Source organism: Pagrus pagrus (genome assembly GCF_965226575.1).
Source record: "Pagrus pagrus genome assembly, chromosome: 10".
NCBI classification, from domain to species: domain Eukaryota; kingdom Metazoa; phylum Chordata; class Actinopteri; order Spariformes; family Sparidae; genus Pagrus; species Pagrus pagrus.
Window position 1 is genome coordinate 6,953,122 of NC_140194.1, and position 21,266 is coordinate 6,974,387.

Sequence of the window (21,266 nt, forward strand, 5' to 3'; positions counted from 1 at the left end):
AGATATAATCAACACCACTCTAAAACAATTTCAACAAATCCTCAACATGATAAGTCACGAAAGGAGGATTTATTGCAGGACTGCTGCATCAGACTGCATTAGTTTCCCCTGGCAACTCTGCTATCGTGAACTGACATGTTATTTATTTGACAATTAATATTTACCAAATTAAGTACAGGATAAGAGGCTGAAACTGATCATTATCTGTATGTATAACTCATGTAGCTGTTGGACAGAGTGGCTGTGAAGAAACAACTTTGGCCTCTAGTGCCTGTTTCAGCCCTCCAATAAGCTAACTTTGTCATAGATCTACACAAACTAGACAGGCACGCACTTTATCTTCGAGCACAATCTGACCAGCTTGACACAAAAAAAAAACACCTCAGAAATCAACTTTATGTTAAAAAAATGTCGACTTCCGCCTCAGCAGGACCGATGACATCACTTTAATCCGCCATCACAAGCGACATTCAAACGGTGTGTGCGTGATCTGCGGCGCGTGCTTCTATACCTGAGCCCCTCCTCTCGGCGGTGTGGACGCTGGAGGTTGATGTCACAGGCGGAGAGAGTCTTCAGGACGGGACTCAGCGAGGCAGAGCTGGTCGGGGGGAAACACTGAAGATCCGCTGAGAGCAAGAGCAAGAGAGAGAGAGAGAGAAGAAGAAGAAGAAGAAAAAAAAAAAAAGTGGGCGATGTTGCAGCTAGGATCTTGTTTATGGACATCGTGGGAAGGCTGCTGATACAGTCCAGAGAGGGCTTGTAGGTAATTTTTTTTTTTTTTTTCAAGCTGCAAGGTTGAGGTAGCCTCATCGCCGCAGTATTTTTAGATCACTTCTGAAAGGAATACAAAAATGTCGTCTCCAAGTCCGGGCAAGAGGCGAATGGATACCGACGTGGTGAAACTGTATCCTTTCCAACAACAGTAACAACAAGCCCCGGATAGCCCAAAAAATATGTCATTGTACATGAATTGTCAGCTATGTTTGTTGAATTCACAGTATTTTGCTCACCGACGGCTGCTAATGTGGATGATGTGTGTGTTTGGCTAGCAGCTATGAGATGTTAACAGATTTAGTGAAAAGTGTGTGTTGCTGAGCACTTTGGCGTTAATGTGCCTGACGTTAGGTGCCGCGGTTAGCTTGGTTAAGTTAGCAGGATGGCGTTGAAGCTACACGTTTTTTTTTTTTTAGTTCGGGGTTTTATTTGTGTGAACTCACTTGCCCTGTTAGCCACTGTTAGCTTGCTAGTACATTAGCAGTGCTCTTCTTGTGTTTTTTTTTTTGTATCAGTCGTGTATATGTCGCAACATAACGCTGGCTGTGAACTCTCTGTTAGCTTTAGCTCGGAAGCGAGAAGTTAGCCCCGTTAGCTTAACAAAAAAACAAAAAAAAAAACGTGTTCCCACGGGACTGACAGCACAATGCGAAGGGTTAGCGAGGACTTTTTCACGTTTTGAGAAGCCGTGTTTGGGAAGACGCGTTTGTTTTTTCGTGTTTTTGTCACGTTCACGTCAAGGCGAGCTAGCCGTGTAGCATGCTATCACCGAGGGGAGAACAAACAGGCTCGATGCAGCTCGATGTGGGAGACGATAGGTGACAAATGACAAATGCAAAGTCGACAGATTACTGCACAGAAACCACAGTTTGACCTTTTGTGCTGTTTGAATTTTTGCAAATTAAAGATAAACAAAATATAAATCGTCATCTCACTGACTAACAACTCTGAAGACGAAATGTAATTATATCTCCGCGATGCTAAAAAGACAAAAAAAAAACCCTAATGGATGTGTTATTATTTTAATTGTTTTTCCATAACAACACTCTCTTTGAGGTGCATTGCGTTTGATTTGTTTACTCCTCACAATCCTCTTCTATCGTCGAATATGTATTTTTAAGTTGTTGCCAGTTATTTGCAGTGATCAGCTGAAGTTTGCATGAAAGGATTTCTGACAGCGTGAGGTGAATTGTTTTGTTTTTGTCCTGCAGCGAGATGCTGCTCTCTGATTGGTCCGCCTGTTACCATCCGGAACATGGTAGAAGGCGGAGCTTCGCACACAGCTGATCGAGGAACAACAAGCGTGCTGTACGGGGCACATGCAGGGAGGGAGGCAGGGGGGGGACTGGGAACATCCAGTCCATGGCAGGGGACAGACAGGGCTGCAGGCTGAGGAGGTGGACAACTTGTGTCCATGTTGCTTCTGGAGAGCAAACAGACAACTGCTGACGACACGGTTTGTTGGTTTGCGGATCAATAGAAAATTCATCTGCAACAGTTTTGAGGATCGTTTGAAGTCATTTGCTGTATTTTTCTTTTATGGTCGCACAAAACGAGCAATTTGAAGATGTCAAATTAAACAAACGTTAATCAGAGAGTTATTGATGTGATGACGATTAATCGAGAGTAGGAATAGTCATTGTTGCAGCATCAAGTGAGCATAAAAAATATGCTTGAGAGGACTTTGCAGCCTGTACGACTTACAACATCCGAGTCCAGAACCGCGATTTGGTTCAGAAAAAGGGGGAGAAACATTTTGAAGATAAAATCAACACCACCCTCAAACAATTTCAAGAAATCCTCAACATTATAAGTCATGAAAGGAGAATTTATTGCAGGACTGCTGTAACAGACTGCGTTATTGTTAACTGGTAACTGTGCTATAGTGAACTGACTGTACTGGACATGTTATTTATTCAACAATTAAATCAGAAAGTTATTGATGTGTAAATCAAGAGTAGAAATAATCATTGTTGCAGCCTCACAGATAGCATAAAGTTAGCCTAGCTTCAGTCCTTCATAACTGAATATATAATGGTTGCAATTTTTTAAAACCTTTTACCTCAGATGCCGTTAGTGAATAAGAATAGTGTTAAAATTAGGGACCAACTCGTGTTTTTTTCAGGGCTGATACTGATTATTAGTAATTAATACGACTGATAACCAATATTTAGAGCTGAAATCCATTCGCAGTAAAAATCAAAATCTAAGTGTTGCCCCGCTGAGCAAAACATATCCAAAAGATGTTTTTTCAACATCTTTCAGGAAGCTGAAAAGACTTCCACTGAAGAGCACTAGTGAAAGCTTTTAGCAACATCTTTTCAGACGTCGTTTCAACCTTCACTATTGATGTTCAAGTCACATCCTTACAGGGTTCAAGGGGTTAAAGCTTTTACGAAGCCATTTGAAATATCTTTTCTAACTTCAGTAACGGATGTCTAAAGAACTTCCGGTGGTTCAAAATGAAAGTTTTTATGATGGCCAAATTTGACTTTACAGAAGATACAGGTTGGAATCAAACCTCCAGGCTCAACCTCAGTACGTGGGGCACACAGCCTGATATCAATGCAACAATGAAAAGATGTACAAAAACTTTAATTCTGGCTCTTTAATGATGAACAACGATGTCTTTTGAACATGGTTTGCTCAGTGGAGCAGTGATGGAATGAGTACTGTACTTAAATACAATTTTTGAGGTACTTTACTTAAATATTTCCATTTGAAACTTTCACTTTACTACATTTGTTTGATAACTTTAGTTACTAGTTACTTTGAAGATTCAGATTATTCAGTGTAAATAGGCCGTTACATGTGACCTGTTACCAGTCAGATAGTGTTGTGGGTAGGACATTTAATGAGAACATAGAGTGGCGACTACCTAGAAATAATGAAGAATCAGAGCCAAAGTAGTGAATTTTAAATTGATTTATTTTTTACTGCCAATCAGACACAAAAACACTGAAACTGATCATCGGAAAAATACTGAAAAATGTTTGAAGTTGTTTTACATAAAAACTTTTTCAGTTTGAAAATAGAAAGTTCGACCTAACGCACCCGAGCATAATCGGGTATAATCAGTGTTGACGCCGTGAGTCACATGTATCAGTTTGAGAATTTTACACTTAATATAGCAGAGAAAGAGGCTCAAAAAGTACAGGAAAGAAAAGATTAATGTGCAGTCATGTCAATGAAAAGATGCAAACAGAGGAAAAACACAACATAAGCTTATTTATTGCTAATATTGTTTTGTTTCATTGTCAGTGTAATAAAATGCAGATGAGGAAACAAAGAATACACAGTGCGAACATGTTGGGATCCTTCAGTTCTTGCTGTTGCTTCTTGTCGACTGTAGCACCACTGTTTTACCAGCAGACGCTATACATAGTTTCATGATGCGTCTTTAAATCAAAAGATGTACGATTGAACCGCTGTGACGGAGCACAGTTGATGCTGGCCGGCCGCTACAGCTGTCGTAGCTGCTCTCAGATTACTTTACAGTCCTCACAAACGGACACAAACAAACCTCAGTGTACGTCGAACACGTGTGCATCAGGCTGGAGGGAAATGTCCTGACATATGTTCTGACTGCAGGTCAGGAGAGTTTGTTTAAATGTGTAGTTTAAGTGCACAGATGGGTTTAGATTGGACAAACTCAATGTCGAACAAAACCTAAACACAAACCTCTTGGTATCTGAGGATAAATCACAGTGCACTGAGAGCTTTTTTTTAAAATAAAGCTCTTCCCTGGCGTAGTAACATTACTCTTGAGCGAGCATATGCTTTGGTTGTTCTGTGCTCAACCCTTGGGGAAAGGCATAACAGACAGATGCACATTTTTACTGCACAAGTCTATAACAGGTTTATTTATAGGCCCCACTGCCTCGGATCACATTTGGTGCTTCTGTGTCTTCTTTGTCAGTGGTTTGTGAACCTCCTCCGATTGAGTGTCTTGGCTTTTTAAACCATCTTCCTCTGGTAGATGTTTACTGTGGCTTAGCCTCCTGACGGTTATGTAATCAAGCTATGTAGCGCTATTTTTCATTGTGCTCCGGCAGTTGGGCTAAATTAACATCCTTGCGTTACCTTGGTTAGATGGTTTGGGCGAGAGATGACAGAAGGATTTATGACAGGATGATGAAACGGGGCGTGACAGTTGCTCGTGAGGTTTTTGCGGGGTTTTGTTTCCCAGTCTGTCATTGTGTCAGACGGGCGCAGTCGTTGATTGAATACGCTCAGCTTCTCTGCTGTCACCACGCGCTGTGATTATGACACATCCTCCCCCTTCAGCCGCAAGATCTGAAGTTACCTGCGAAAACAGATGAAAGTTCCCGTCAGTCAGTTAGCTGGCTGGAGGCAGCACATGACGAATACACACGGCCTCATAATGTTTGATAGACCCTCCGCTGATGTCTCTGCCATCAGTTTTGATTTCCCTTTTTAGTGTTTTTTCTTCCTCAACCATCAGAAAAGTGATCATTAATGACTTCTGTAGCTGTTGGTTGTTGACGCTTCTACTTTGAGATTGACGGCTATCTTAATGTTTGATAAGTTGTTATCCTGTGAGGTTGTTTTGTTGCTCAGGAGTTGTGTGTTGGTTGAGTTTGTGTGCATTATTGATCTCGCTGCTATTGCTCATGTTATTGATCCTATGTTTGACCTCTGCCCAGACGAAAAAACAGAGAGAAAGAGGCAGTTTTTTGACCAGCACTGCAGCGACTTTTTTGTTGTTTGATATTGTTTGAATTCTCGCCGCGTCTCCTGTTGCTCCTTTTTTTGTCGTTGCCTTTTCCCTAACCAGCCGTCAGCATCGAGAGCAAGCACGAGGTCACCATCCTCAGCGGTCTCAACGAGTTTGTAGTCAAGTTTCACGGACCACCAGGAAGTAAGAGCCTCTTGAAATTTACCCATTTTACCCATATTCTCCCTCTCATTGAGTTTGTGTCACACTGTTGTAGTTTTGGACTGAATCAGTTGGTCTGTCTTTCTTTTGCAGCGGCGTATGAAGGAGGTGTGTGGAAGGTGCGAGTGGACCTACCAGATAAATACCCCTTCAAATCACCATCAATAGGTATGAAATATTTTTTACAAAGTGTTGTGGTGAAGCCGTGAAATTGCCTCAAGAAATCAATCTCTGATGATTAAAACCTGCTTCTTTTTCTTCTTCTTTTTTTGTTTTTACAGGATTCATGAATAAAATCTTTCATCCCAACATCGATGAAGCGTAAGTAGACATACAGTGTTTTAGATATCTCTCTGCACCGGCTCTTAGTCAGTCAATATAGCCAAGATTGAATAGGTTTTGATGGCAACAACATGGGGTTTGAGTACAAATATTTTCATTATTTCCTGTAGCACATCCTCTGGTTTGACGTGTAAGAAATGATTCACACAGTTAAGAAGAAGTTGATGTTTTTTTCCCCTCATTCTGCGCTGCTGCTTTGCTTTGACAACCATTACTAGGCCATTGTGTTGTCCTCACAGTGTTTTTGTCTTTTTGCAGGTCAGGAACTGTGTGTTTAGATGTCATCAACCAGACATGGACGGCTCTCTACGGTGGGTCACGGGTTCATAGAGTTTCATCGGTCCCTTGTTTAAACTTACTGGCAGTAATAGTCAATAAAAAAACACACACACACACAAAGTGAGTCTCTTCTACTTCTGCAGTGCCGCTTCAGGCAGAGCATCTTTATCGGTTTAATCAGCTTATACTTCAGTGATAACTGCTGCTTGTATTGAGGTCATGCATTGAGTACTGATAGATAAGAAGGTCCTGAGGCTGGCAGACGGGTGAACTCGCTCACCTGAAGGGGATTTTTCTCACTTTGTGTCTGTTGTTCAAGTTGGTGTCACGGTGAATGTAAAACTCTTCTGTCAACTGTGCTCAGGTTTAGGTTGTGGTTTCCTGGGGCCGGCAGCGCAAAAAACCTCAAGTGAAAATTCCCCAGTAAAGTCCCAGTAAAGGTTTCCTTATACTTAAGGACTACCTTAAAGCTAAAAAGTTGCTCGAAAGAACTCAGCATGGTTCATGGTTCTTCAGACCCTTTTTAACCGGGTTGTGAGTCATACTGATAGCTATCTGTTTAAAAAAAGATGCTGCATACGACTTAATGAAAAAGGGTTTATTTGTTTTCAAATCTAAGCCCCTCTATGTTGTAAAGAAAGAGTATGAGTTTGTATAACAGAAGAGGGACAGCCAAGAGACAACTGAAGTTTATCTGTTCTTCAGCCTGCTTTTGATCCACAGCTTTGTTTGTTTTTACACGTGCTGTGTACGTTAAAACACCCTGATGAGTATTTGTGTGTCTTGCGGGGGCGGCGTGACACCGGTGTGATGAGTAGTTAGCACAGATGATAATCTTTAGCTGCGATGACGAACAGTTGAACAAATGGAAGATTACAGCCAGCAGCTGTGTTTGAGTCTTGACTGACGTAACATTTTGAAGGTGTTATGAAACCTTAACATCTTAATATTGAACATGAAGATCAGCCCTTCAGATTTCCTTGGTTTGCTTGATTATGTATCTGAAAATTGTTTTCAGCTGACAGACCACACAAAAAAACAAACTGAAGGTTTTAAAATCTTCAAAATGCCTCACTTAATACTTTGCCTGAACGCATCCTGTGTGGTCACAGTGTTAGATGTTATTCTGTTACCATTTTTCAATATAGTACGTACAATATGTGTTTATATAGAGCAGCGTATGTAGAGAATGTACTCATCTGTCTTTACTCACACTTTAAAGTGCTGAGGTTGATGACACATGACCAGAAAATAGTACAATTATGCAGCCAGACAGCTGTTTGATCATTTCATTACAAGAGAGACCTCTAGTGGATGCTGTCGTAGCTACACACATGATTGTACTGACTAATCTTTCTCCCCACATCTACTAGACCTCACCAACATCTTCGAGTCGTTCCTCCCTCAGCTGCTCGCCTACCCCAACCCCATCGACCCTCTGAACGGGGACGCAGCGGCCATGTACCTGCACCGACCGGAGGATTATAAACACAAGATCAAAGGTAGCACACCAGCGTCTTACACTGACAATCTGACACGACGAGTGAGATGCTAACATAAAAAAAATATGATAATGGTAATTGGTGCGCAAAGCGAGCCCTGCTCAAAGTCCACGTACTTGCTTGTTCTGGATTTAGTGCGTTAATGAGCGTTTTTCATCCACAAGTGTTATGTGAATATTTTTGCACTGGTTAATCTCCAGCTGGGTGCCATTTTACCACTGCAGAAGAAGAGGGTGCGACAAAATTAAAAAAAGAAAAGAGCCAGTCGAGCATCAGATGTTAATAAGTCAATAGGAAACCGTGTTGAAGATGTGTGTCCATGTATGAATTTGAGGAACTGTACAGTCTCCTCATCGCTCCACACAGATCTGATGTGTTCGTCTCTTCATTAGAGGCTTCAGTTAGTTACACGCTTCATTTATGTCTTTCGCTTAGTCTGTTTCGGTTGCATTTTGTCTTTAACGACACACCAACTCTGCCAATTCGCTTCATCTTAAAAATTTTATTGATTTTTAACAGGTTTTTTATGCACAAATTGAAAATGTGCATAAAATCGGGTTGATGGAAACGACTGTGTTTGTTCAGCAGTCTTCGAAATGTAGATTTCTGAACTTTCCGTTAGTATCTTCAAGACTTAACGTGGAAACAGACAACTTTCCCCCCTAGCATTTACAAGGGGTGTTCTTGTTGGTGCTGAGTTGCAAAGACAGACGGATCGCTATCTGTTTTCCCTAGCGTAGCAACTATCAAACAAGTGAGTTTATTTATTCACTCATTTAGTCTGTAATGGAGACGTGAAAGCAGATAGAAATTGTGCTAGACTGGATCGCCACTCAGCCTTCATTTTCCTGGGAGATTTAGTGCCTGGTGGCAGACCAAACTGCATAGTGAAAGCAGGGTGTAGAGAGCCAATGGAAATAATGGTGTCATTATTCTGTGGCCGTTACGCTGTGCAATCAACATTTACTTTATAATGATATTTTAAAGAATAACTGTTGTCACCGTCACCAGCTTGATGGATAGATTCCTGAATTATTTCCTAATATCTCCCTGTGTGTCTTTTTTCAGAGTACATCCAAAGGTATGCCACAGAGGAGGCTCTAAAGGAGCAGGAGGAGGGAGGCGGCGACTCCTCCTCCGAGAGCTCCATGTCAGACTTTTCGGAGGACGAGGCTCAGGACATGGAGTTGTAGTGAAGGGAGGAAGATCCCGTCCCCTTCACCTCACAACAGACTGTTGTTTCCTAAAGAGCAGAAACTCAGTACTATATTCATATTTAAACAAGACAATTTTTTACAGCGACACAAGGATTTTTATTGTGACACGAGGATTTGCAGTATGATATTGCAGAATATTAACCCTTATTTAGGAAGTCACGACCACCTACCCTTCGCCCTGAGAGCCTGTTTAGATCAGAAAGGAGTGCATCATTCATTTCCGTGATCTCCAGCAGGGAGACCAGCGCTGGAGGCAGGAGGACCGTCGTCCAAACAAAACTGTTTACATTTTTGGTTCCACAAGCCACAACTCACCACCTCTTCAGTTGCAACAAGCGTAACCGTCACAGATACTTTTTTTTTTCCGTCTTAATTTGACATTTTAGCGAATCATCACCGACAGAGGACTGCAGGATGACAATCCACCACTTCTGAGCGGTGTCAGCTTCAAAAGAACATGGACTCTCAACCGTCACCTTTTTGTTTTTTTGATTTTGACACTGCCCCTCGCCCCCCCCCCGCCGAGGAGCCGCCGTTACAATCATCGCCTCCGAGGAGCTGAGGACCAGGAGGCCACAGCGCCGCCACGTGTTCGTCGTGTACAGACAGTACAGGCGTTACCTCTCTGAAAGTACTGCAAACCTGCTGACACGTCACACACACACACCATCAAACAACAAATGCATCAACCATGACGACGCCACAGTGTGTGTGTGTGTGTGTGTGTATGTGTGTGTGTGCATGCATGAATGTAACCCAGGGAATCATGGCGTATTGATAACCTGTGTTGTACTGACCGCTGATACAGATCAGGGGCACAATCCTGATCCCTCCCTTCAACACCCATCTCCTCCCTTCTCCTCCTCCTCCTCCTCCTCTCCGTTTTAGGAAAGTGTTTGTCATTCTCTGAGTATCTTTGTATATTGTGGCATGACACAGAAGTAAAGTTGTGTAGGGCTTTGTGGAGCTGTAACGCTGTAGACATGGGGAGGACACCTGTGTGCAGGTGGGGTTTATCCAGGTCCTTGTTGAATTATTGAACTTCTTAACTTTGCCTATTGCTTGTGTTGAACTATAATAGGTGTTTGACTTGCGTAGGGATAGTTAGTTTTTTTGCGGGTGGTGAATCCTATCATTATGTATGGTTTAATACTTATATAAAACACTAGTTTAAAGACTAATTGTCCTGTTAAGATGAGGAGAGTTAATAACTTCTGTGTCTGTGGGATGAATCAGATTCCTCCAAAGACACGTTGCACCCCCTGCACCCCCTTCTTATATGCAAATATGTCCATAAAAGATCATTTACGTTGTCGGACAGAAGTGCTCTTTGTTTCAGCCATTCAACACTGCCGCATTTACTTTTTCATGCTGTTGATGGCCTGTTCTTTTTTCTTTTCAAAATGGTGGGACCAAAATGTAATGGATCTACAAGCTTAGTTTCATAATTATACCCCTTCAGAAAACAAGGAAATCCTCCCCAGATTTAGGAAAAAAAAGACTTGACTCTGAGGTTAAACAAGAAGATGGATGGATAATGTTCCTCCAAGTGTCAAAATCTCAAAACTTAAGTTCAGGCACAGGTTTCTTCTTCTTCAGAGGACAGTTTAAAAGCTTTTCGTGGAAAGACTCGTGTTCCTGGAGTGAGTTTACTGTTAAATTTCATGATGGTACGCTGGTCTGTGTTTCAGGATGCAGTCCAGGCATTGCAGATCGGGGTGTATTATTTCTGGAAAAGAAACAAAAATTTGAGTCTTACTTTAGCCCAGTCACGACAGGCTTCTTGGATTATAATCCAAACTTTAATTAATAACCCCTTTTGTTATTTTTCAAAATGATATCAGGATCTTTCTCGTGGTCTCTTGCAAGAGGGTTTACCTTTGTTTGAGAATTAACATAGTTTGGTATAACAAGCATGTCACAGGTTGTTTTCTGACATGACATTAAAAATGTATTTGTTAAATGACCCTAGTTAAAATGGCTGTAATTGGCCTCAATAACCAAATATAAGTTGGTGTAGGTCTTAGGACTGTCATTTGCAACAAAAAACAGACCACTGTCCAGCCTTGTCGTTCGTTGTATTCTGGATTCATCAGTGTGTTATGTATTTTTTATTAATGAGACACATATATTTGATGCCTATAATTTGTTTGAATGTTTTTATTATTTTTTTGTCTTTTAAGCCCTTTGTCCAGGATAAAAAGAAATCCAGATATCACTGATTTTTAAAAAGCAAAAAATGAATAAATGTGCTTCCCTTGTAACTTGAAGAAAGAAATAAACAACAAAAAATATGTGATTTATGTGTATTTTGCTTGTGTGTTTGACATGGTAAGACTTTTTTGCCATTAATTAGTAAATGTTTGAGTTGTTGAACCTAGTTTTCACAGGACCTTTCACACATGTAACATAATTAAAGTCATGTGCTGGGACAGAATGATGTCACTCTGGGGATATTCACAATCACTGAAATACAATAACATGTCCCTCCTCCGACCACTAGATGGCAGTCCTGCCCGTCTGTCTCACAGACTGAAGAGGTCCACCACAAAGTTTAAGATGAACCTTCATTTATTTATTTATTTTTTGTTTTAAATGGGTTTTTTTTTTTTTTAAATGCAACTTTATTCTTTAAATATCTAAGTAGAGAAAAAACACAATTTCTCAATCACATTGCAAATATGTTTTAGATGGCCCATGGAAATGGTATATTATAACATGTTCATTTTTTATGTCTTGTTGCATTTTTAATAGTTGTAATTATTTATGCCTTGATTATGTCTTGGATATATATTTTTTTGTGAGAAAGGGCTTTATGTGTGTCAGCAGGCCTTTTGTCATGTCACAGGAGGAAAACACAGGTGCGGCTGAATAATACAATAAAATAAGGCTGAATTCCATTTAGCTGCTTCAGTTTGATTAACACACAAAGTCGGATGAGGAATATGTTAAAATAATGTTGCAATATTTTTAGTCACAATGTGATACACAATATATACCTCAATACTACGAAATCTCCTCAAAAGTTCTTCATCAGTGCTGAACTGGCCAACAAAATCAGTCATCATGATATTTTTGAGTAAAAACTGTGGATATTGATGTTACAAAATATTGTAGGGAGGACATTTTGAATTTCCTCTGGTATTAAAGAGGTCATATTGTGCTAGTTTTCAGATTCATACTTTTATTCAGGGGTCCTAGTAGAAGAAGTTTACATACTTTCATTTTCAAAAAACACATTATTTGTCTCATATGGTGCATTGCTGCAGCACCACTTTTAACACAGTGACTTGAACGCTCTGTTTTAGCTATGGAGTGGGACATCTCGCCTCTGTTCAATCTTTGATGAGAGTTGCTCAGGCTCATCAGGGTGGGTCATGTTGAACAAGGTAATGTGATCTAAACATTGCCACTCAGTTGGTAACCACGGCTGCGGTACAGCTCCATATATTATATATTATATATATATATATATATATATATATATATATATATATATATATATATATATATATATATATATATATTATGTAACGCCTGTGACATAGTGACGCACATAAGTTACGGAAGTAAAGGCTCGACCGCAAACCAGGCGTTCCAGAGTAACTCCCTGTGGCGTGGACTTCAGGCTTTTTCTCTTTTCCATGCACAAAAATGCAACATAACTCAATAAAAGAGAGGCAAAAAAGCATAATATGACCTCTTTAACACAATGAGAGTTTACTCATCGATAATGTGGATGTAATTGTTGGTAAAGGCAAATATAAGAGCAGGTAGAACAGTCTGATAAGTTCAGATAATTACATCACTTTACTGAAATGCGGCCTTTAAAACCAGGATACGACAACACTTATGACAAACATGATAAAACAAAGATATATATTTTTCCAGCCCGAACACCAGTGCTTTTCCTCCAGGTCAAGATGTCTGCTTATAGTTTGTCATGACAAAATAAAAACAGCTCATGGTAAATAAAATATTTAAAATTATGATTTAGGATTTAGACATTTTCTGAAAACATGATTTTGACTTACCATCTCATAATTATAACTAACTATAAGCTTTTTTTGTTTTTTACCTGAGTTTTCAGCTTTTTCTTGCGTGATATTGCTTCAAAAACATTTTACCATTATTTCTGACAGATATTGTGACTGTGATAAAATCCATGATTAGTAGGAATAATCAGATTTGCATCACAATTTTCATTTTCACTGAAAAAACTGATATTTGTGGGTCTGGTCATCTCTGCAGCTCCACAGTTCTTCAACTAAGACGCAGTTTGTCACATATTTTACCTTCATCAAAACATTTCAGCTTCTTCAGTTTGGATATTGCATTTGTCCAGAGTTCGATTAATTGTGCAAGTGTTTTTCTGAACACTTTGTTAATTTCAAACATGTCTCAAATGGCCAAATCAGGAGTGATGGTTGTAATGTTATCCCTGTTCTCTCCCGTTACATCCTTACTGGGTTAGTAAGTAAGTGAGTAAATGAATGAATGAAGGCAGCCCTCCTGCATGAGACGCTGAAGTATGACGCTGTTCATCAGGAACACAGGAGCTTATAATCATCTTATGAAATATTCATAGTTGTGGCCATTCAGCCTCTTTAGGAGCACAGTCAGGTTTCTTGTTTCAGCGTCAGTTTAATTTAGCTGGAGCGTAAAGACACACTCTGTAAGGCAGATTAGACATTTGATCATTGGGATTATTTTCTCCAGAAACTCATTATTACTTTTAATATTATGTTGATTTTAAGGTTTTTTATGGGATTACACTCCTGTATTTTATTCACATATTGTATTTTGTGTTCTGCTCAGATTAGAAGAAAACAAGTGTCTGAAAATAAATTAATGGTTGAGATAAAGATATTTTATTCATATTTTTTATTATTTCAGGCTCAGTACAGTTAATATTTGGAGTGTAGAGCTGCTTTTTAAGAAGATTAAAAACTGTATAACACTCGAAAAAGGAGAAATAATAAGTGTCATGATTAATAAAATAGATGTATCTGTCGATTTAGGCTTTCGTGGTTGCTGAGTGAAGTTATGTGAGAGTAAGTCGAGCAGCAGCAGCAGCTGAACGCAGCGCGCTGCTGGCCGGCTGCGCCTCCTTCATAATGTATGGAGAGGACAAAAGGCTGCGCGGGTGGATTTCAGCGTCAACTTTGAAAGAGCCGTAACCCAAACCTGTCCCATCCCACTCTGACGGCTTCTCATGCAGCTGAGAGGATGATGCCTCTTTTTCCACCTGCAATCTGTCTAATAATCACCGACAGCAGGTAAATGAGCCCAGGAGGGACCTCTGGGTGCGCGTATATAACGAGGAGCGCAGAGCGGAGAGAGACAGGAGGCCTGCGCTCGGAGAAACTTTTGAGTCCCGTGGAGGGGCTCAGACGGAGCTGCAGCAGGGTGCCACACCCGGTGGAAGATGCTGGTAGGTCTGGGAAAACGTCAGGAGTTTTTATTGTGTAGCGTGTAAAATGTTAGAAAAGGAGCTGAGAGGTTTTTGCGTCGGACAAATCCTTAATCTTTAAAGTTTAAAGTAGCATACAGTGCTTTATTTCCGGCTTGTGTCGCACTAAATTAACTTTATTTTCGTCTGAGCGTAATCTTGATTTTGTCTGACGTATGCAGGCTGATTTGGGCATCACTGGAGTCCATCATCGTCGCCACTGCAGTGCGCGTCCTGTGCGTAAAAGGGCGCAGAGGAAATGTGCTGTAGGCCATGCGTAGATACAAGAGCAGCAGACGGAGAGGGAGGAGGGAGGCTTGGATTACTATACTGCCAGTGGGTTAAGATGCTTACCAACTAATTACCTGTCCACTAAAATCCCCTGCCATACAGCCTAAACAAGCAGGGAGCCGTGAGGAACGGAGAGATGGAGGTATGGAGGGTAAACTGGCACAGAGTGGAGCAAGAGAAAAGTCATCAGGTCATCCAGATGAAGACCACTTCGAGGTTGTTTTCTCGTCTTTGATTTAAAAAAAAAAAATCCGTCTGGTTGTGAAGATATTCTGCTCCAGGAGGCTCAACAAACACGTTTCTTCTTGTATTTTTGAGAGAGCTAAAGTTTTGTTGTGTGCTTTGAGGATATTGGATCATTTATAAGGTAAGAATCCAAACAAAATCCACTTTTAGAAGGAGAGTAATCGGGCAGGTATACTCTCTTTTTGTCCTATAATGAGCATTTATGACCTCTAGCCAGGCTCATCACAAGACAAACATATACAACACGTGAGTAGTTGTTCTTTGGAAATGATGCTTTTTGATTTCTGCTTTCATAATGTGAAGATTTGAAGATCCTGGAAACTAGCAGGTGATCGCGCAAGATGCGGTGGATTTGACAGGAAAGGACTTTATTGAAGAATACTGAACTATCAGTGAAGTGTCAGTCGTGTGTAGACTGTCAGATTATCACCCCAGACAATGTGACGTTCACTGAGAGGAAAGAGCGACCAAGACATGAAGAGCAACTTAAAAAACATTCAGCCAAACGCAGCAGCTTCAGCACATTTCTGTTTATGCTCTCTGTCTCTCTCTCTCTCTTTCTCTCTCAAGCTTTTTACTCTATTGATCTCTCCCGGAAACGGAAAGATGAGCCCTGCTTTGGGACCCATTTGGAGCATCTCAAAAATCACTTAGCGCATCATTCCCTACAGCCAGAATCAATCGGAGCAGCAGCAGAAGACCATGCTCCTCCACCGAGCGGCATCGCATCATGGAGGCCAGAGAGTCCCCAAAACACTGAGGCCCACAATAATCCTGTAATAAGGATGAATAGGTGCTAATTTACGGGCAGATTTTCTCACACTACAGGCCTGTGTGTAGCAGATGGCGTGGCTGGATTTACTTTACTACAACACAGAGATGAGGGAAGGACGCCGCTGACTCTGATACCGCTTATTTCCACTCTGCGCGCTGACCCAACCTTTACAGAGGTCAGCAGGAGTTTTACAGGCGGAGCAGCAGGCAGGAAGTCAGAGACGCTCGGGTTTTGAGACAGCTCTGTGTTTGCATTGTATGTTGGGCGTTGGGCTCGGGTCACATCTCCTCCTGTTCTGTGTATGGCACTGGTAGAATTCACTGTCACAGCACACTATCAGTGAATTACCATAGGGCCATAAACAGAGTAGAGACAGAACCACACTGCCTGTCGTCCTCATCCGCTTCAACCGGGGGGTGAAGTTCGACCATCTTCTTTGCCCATTTTGGCACTAGCACATTTTTGCTTTGTTTCTCCTCGCTTGAGCAATCATGTGTAGTGCCAATATAGGACGAGAGAGACACCCAGCTGCTTGGAAAATACGTTTGTCTGTCTGCGAGAGGAGAGACGGGAGGATGAGCTATGGATCTGATCGATTTGCGTCGTCCCATCTCAGATATCATTGGTTGCCATGGAGGCTCGAAACACGGCACGTAACCCGAGCCCTGCTCGTCACACAGATCTGGTGCACTCTCCCACAGTGTTTGGCAATGGTAGAACTCACTCTGGTGGGCTTGGAAGGATCCGGTGGTTCTAGACTTGCCAACAACTGGCCGAGAGCTTTGACCTGCCCGCCGCCACGGCAGGACTCATCACAGGAAGACGGTTGTTTTATTGTAGGAGTGGGTGTAAGTACACGGGTGTGGTTGTTGGGCGTGTGAGTGACTGCAGGCGGAGCAGCGAGGGGTCTGAATTGAGCATCCCCCCCTGAGCGTTCCTGCAGTCGCAGAACATCAGAGAAACTCTGCAGGGGATGCAAGAAGTTTTACGCTTTCTGAGAGGAAGAAGAACAAAATGAGCCACGTACAGAAAGTCCAGTAAGTCTGCTGGTTAGGAAAAACATCCCCAGAGATTTTAAATCCTCTTTGTGTTGCCTGTCTCTCCTTTCAGATGTATGATGTCCCCTCGGGGTCGTCTCGGCCAGGAAGATCACACTGAAGGTATGAACCAAAGGAGACTTTGGACCAATGGGCCGCGACACATAAATCTATACACACGCCATTAAGCACTGAGTTGACTATCATCCACCCCGATCAATAATTCAATAAATCAATATTGTTCTTAAGTGTTTGGCTGTGAAGCCCCCAGCTGAAGGCCTGGAGTTGTAAAGCCTCAGTGTGTTAGCAGTTAGCAGCAGCAGCAGCAGCTAACTCAGTTTATGGTGCAACCTGATCCAGCTCAGTCACGTCGAGGCGCTGCAGAGGTTCATCATAAGTGATGTCAGTGCTGCGTCAAACCATTAAACCATCATGATGAACTGTTACAGTAACATTTATCAAACCTGCAGGGCTTTACAGTTACGTCCTCAGTGGTGTTTCTGGGAATTTGAGAGGTTTTAACGACCCGAGGAGTTTACTTCTCTGATCGTTCAAAGCTCAGAGTCAAAGGTCTTGGAAAGTATTGGATTTGTGCCGAATGTACTGACGTTTTCCAACTCACTTTGGAAGACTGCAGATGGCGATGTCGATATATACACGTATTTTTTTAAAATGTACACATTCACAGGACAAAATTAGAAAACTACTCAAACATTTGTGTGCATCATTAAATCGTCATCATTTCCAGCCTGCCATAATGGCAGAAATGTTTGTTTCGGACTGTTCACGATGTTTCATTTTAAACATATAATCTGTAACATTTCTGCATTAAAATGTATAAAAACAACTCAACTTTCACAATTGTTTTTCTTTAGTTGTGCACTTACATTATCCCAAATGTTTTAACAATGTTTAAACTCAGAGAAATCCTAATTTACTGAAGGTAACTGCGTTTCGTTTGGTCGCCTGTTACTGTAACTTCCAGGAGTCAGAGAGTGATGAAGAAAGTCAAATGTGACTAAACATGTCGTGAATAAACTTTAAATGTTACCTCGTCCGTGAACATCAGATAGATTTTCAGCAGCAATGGTGGTTGTTTAACAATGAGGACAACAGCTCCCATGATCCCTTGCTACTCACGTCTTTTGTTTTGTGCACGCATCCCGTCCTGACATAAAACATATTAATACAAAGGGGAAAGCTTGAAACATAATTTAGACAACCTTGTGAGGGGATAAAATGTGTGCAAACAATATTTTTAGATGAATAGAAGATTTAGAAAAACACCTCAGTGTTCCTGTAATCTTGACTTTGGCCCTGAAACCTTCTGGTAAAGCAGAATGTTTCCAAAAATGCTGAAGATTTCTGGCACGGTTACAGTAACAGGATGTCTGCAGGTCCTTAAAAAGTCATTAAATAATTCATTGGATTTGTGAGGTTTTGATTGCCACAAACATTTTATCTAATCTAATTTATCCATCTTATAATTTCTTTTCGTCGAGATGAGTCAAGCGCGTCTGAGTAACATCCACATTTCTGATGTTACAAATCTTAACATGAAACTAACTCTGTCTTTTTACTTTATACCTGCAATAATCTTTTGACTAAATATAGATTAACCAAACTCAACTTAAAGACCATATTCCTTCATAATTGTCCAATAATCAGTCTGAAATTTGGTTAGAAATGATCCCGAAAAGGTCTTAAAGCATTGAATTAAAGTGACACCCTGTACAAAATACTCTGCATGCACTGCAGCCTTTAAAGTTGCATCTTGGATTTAAATGTTTCACTTAAAAGTATTATAATTAATGATTTACCATATGTATTATTAAGAACATTACGTTGTAGCAAAGTGTGAGAAAACAGACAAAAGGTGAGGCCAGGAGGAAAACAGAACAGAGGGATGACAGAGGATAAATGGCAAGAGTCCATTATTTAGTAAGTCCACCATCTGCGCTTCTTTGGTGAGACTGAGCAGTCGGAGCGATGAGCGTCTGATATACGTTCATCATGTTTCAGTATGGACTCTGTGAGAGTCCATTATGGCCGACTGCAGAGGATGTGAGGTTAAGTGGTGCCAGTGGAGAGCGCAGAGAGAGGAAGGAGGGAGGCCGACACGCTGACAGCTGGTACGAGTGATTAGACCGTGTAGTGATGCAGGGAAGGCATCAAAGCTCTTTAGGGAGAATCCCTGACAGGGAGGAGGAGGCCAGGACACACACACACACACACACACACACACACCTACACACACACACACACACACACACACACACACACACACACACACACAGAGTCCTGAACTTCCTGGTTGCTAACACTGCCTTTAAACTGAGCACACAGGGCCAGCAGCGTATAGGCTGAACAGGCCATCTGTCATTCTCAGATGCATCATCAACCAATGGATTACCAGCAGGAGACACACACACACACACACACTCACACACACACACACACACACATTGGTAATACAGGAGAATGAGTGGTGTCATTAGATTAGATTGGGTGTGGCGATCTCCTCATTAATCTCTCACACTAATGGCTGTTAAATTGCTTTTGTCTCGACTGTTCCTCCGTGCTGTACATCACTGTGTTATTACATTAAAGGTATATTACACTAATCTCAGCATGTTGAGTCTGAATTTATCGATCGTTCACAACATTCGCTCAGACTACAAAGCGAAACGCGTGACGTACTGACGCCTCCTGATGATTTATCGGTGGACCGGTTCACTTTTTGTCACCGTGATGAGAGAAGAGTGAAGGAATGAGGCGTTTGAGGTAAATCGGTAACATAAAGTCTCAGTTATCTGAGAGAGGAGAGACATCAGCTACTATTTCCTGCAGCATTAGTGACTCACCTTTAGCCAAACGAAACACAGTGTTCAGTTCAATAAGGATCTTCAGCACACACACACACACACACACACACACACACACACACACACACACACACACACACACACACACACACACACAGAGGGAGACTCTGGATTACAGTAATCCAGGGACAGGGGGGTATTTTTAGGACTTCATGACCAGAGACAGACAGGATGCAACAATCGAGGAAAAGAGATAATGATTGTCATATGACCAGCTGGATCTTCTTGGAACAGATTTAATTACGTAGCGTCTGATTCAGAAAGCTAATTCAGCGAGGAGAGCTGCTGTGAGTATCAGAGAGGACTTTTTGTGAATGGATGTGAAAATTAAACCAAATAAAAGGAAATCGTCTTTTTTTTACGCTCAGTAAGTTAATGACTGAACTAAAACAAACACTGTAAGTACCTGAAATATAATCGTGGCATTCATCATATAAATGGAGCTGATAGTTAAAACTAATCATTTGTACAAGAGGAACTAATTACAGGTTAGATAGATTGTGTAACGCTCAGGGATGATGATCACTATCATTAGCTACAACAGGGAAATGGAAAATATTACTACGTCTTTCCACACAATGCAGCTTTAAACATCATGGGGACGATAGTCATGCGTCAGTGTCCACTGTTGATTAATGAGGATGGGAAAAAAGGTGTTCAAGTTCTGTAGGTCCGATGGAAGAAATCAAACAAAGACAGGGAGGAATATTAAGTGACAGTGAGTCATATTTAAAATTCAGTTACTGGAGACACAAACCCTGTTTTAAACACTGGTTGAATATATCTTAATCTTAATGTGTGTGTCATTTCCTCCCACGATCGTCACAGCAGAGAGGCAGAACACACTTAAGATTCAAGAACTCAGGAACCGGAGATGTGAGATTGTGACTCCAGCTTGACTTGACAGAAAACAAATGACTTGAGAGACCAGCACAATATCAGGACCCGGAAACTGAAACTGAGGAAACTTTAATTATTAGTATTTACACCTGTTACTGTTTTGTTTTTTATCACTGGTAAGTGTCAAAATGTCTTCTGTAGCAAAGGTCTGTTGTGTCTGGGTTTGACCTCATCACCTTGCAGATTATCTCCATGACAGCTACTCCACACACACACACACACACACACACACACACACACACACAAACCACCGTCCATCTGCCACTGCATCCTATAACCTTGACCTCAGTGCGGTGTGACTGTTTGAGAGGTTCATTAAAAAAACAAAACTGGTGCTAAATTTAGGCTTTTAACAACAGGATAAACAGTGACACCTTTAATTAAACCTACTGCAAGGAACACTCAAAGACAACAGAGCTGTTACGCCCCCTAGTGGCAAAACAGTCACTCGTGAGGCTCTGTGGTCTTTTAAGGACTGCTGGTCCAGCTCCTCCTCCTTCTCTCTTCTTCTTCTTCTTCTCCATCCTCTCTTCTCTCAGGTGTTCCTGATGATGCAGTTAGACCCTGCTCCATATTTAATGGACGTCGAGGGATCAGGAGCTTCTCTTCTCCAGACAAACCATCTCTGACCCGCTGAGAGCTCTGTTGTCTTTCTCCTTTCCATGA

The 21,266-nt window shown here is 41.3% G+C and overlaps 1 protein-coding gene across 1 annotated transcript; it reads left to right on the top strand.

Moving 5' to 3' along the window:
- Window positions 1–489: 489 nt before the first annotated feature.
- Window positions 490–11,313, top strand: LOC311264468 (ubiquitin-conjugating enzyme E2 H-like). Its single transcript, XM_084365350.1, has 7 exons — window positions 490–904; window positions 5,580–5,656; window positions 5,768–5,842; window positions 5,956–5,995; window positions 6,275–6,327; window positions 7,669–7,797; window positions 8,866–11,313. The coding sequence occupies exons 1-7, from the start codon at window positions 852–854 to the stop codon at window positions 8,988–8,990; spliced, it is 552 nt and encodes a 183-aa protein (XP_084221476.1). The 5' UTR covers window positions 490–851; the 3' UTR covers window positions 8,991–11,313.
- Window positions 11,314–21,266: the final 9,953 nt, after the last annotated feature.

Excerpts from the sequence above, each read along its gene's own strand:
- LOC311264468 (XM_084365350.1), top strand. The coding sequence starts at position 852 with ATGTCGTCTCCAAGTCCGGGCAAGAGGCGAATGGATACCGACGTGGTG. Across the intron at positions 5,996-6,274 it reads CATCCCAACATCGATGAAGC|GTCAGGAACTGTGTGTTTAG; the intron begins GTAAGTAGACAT and ends GTCTTTTTGCAG. Across the intron at positions 6,328-7,668 it reads GACATGGACGGCTCTCTACG|ACCTCACCAACATCTTCGAG; the intron begins GTGGGTCACGGG and ends CACATCTACTAG.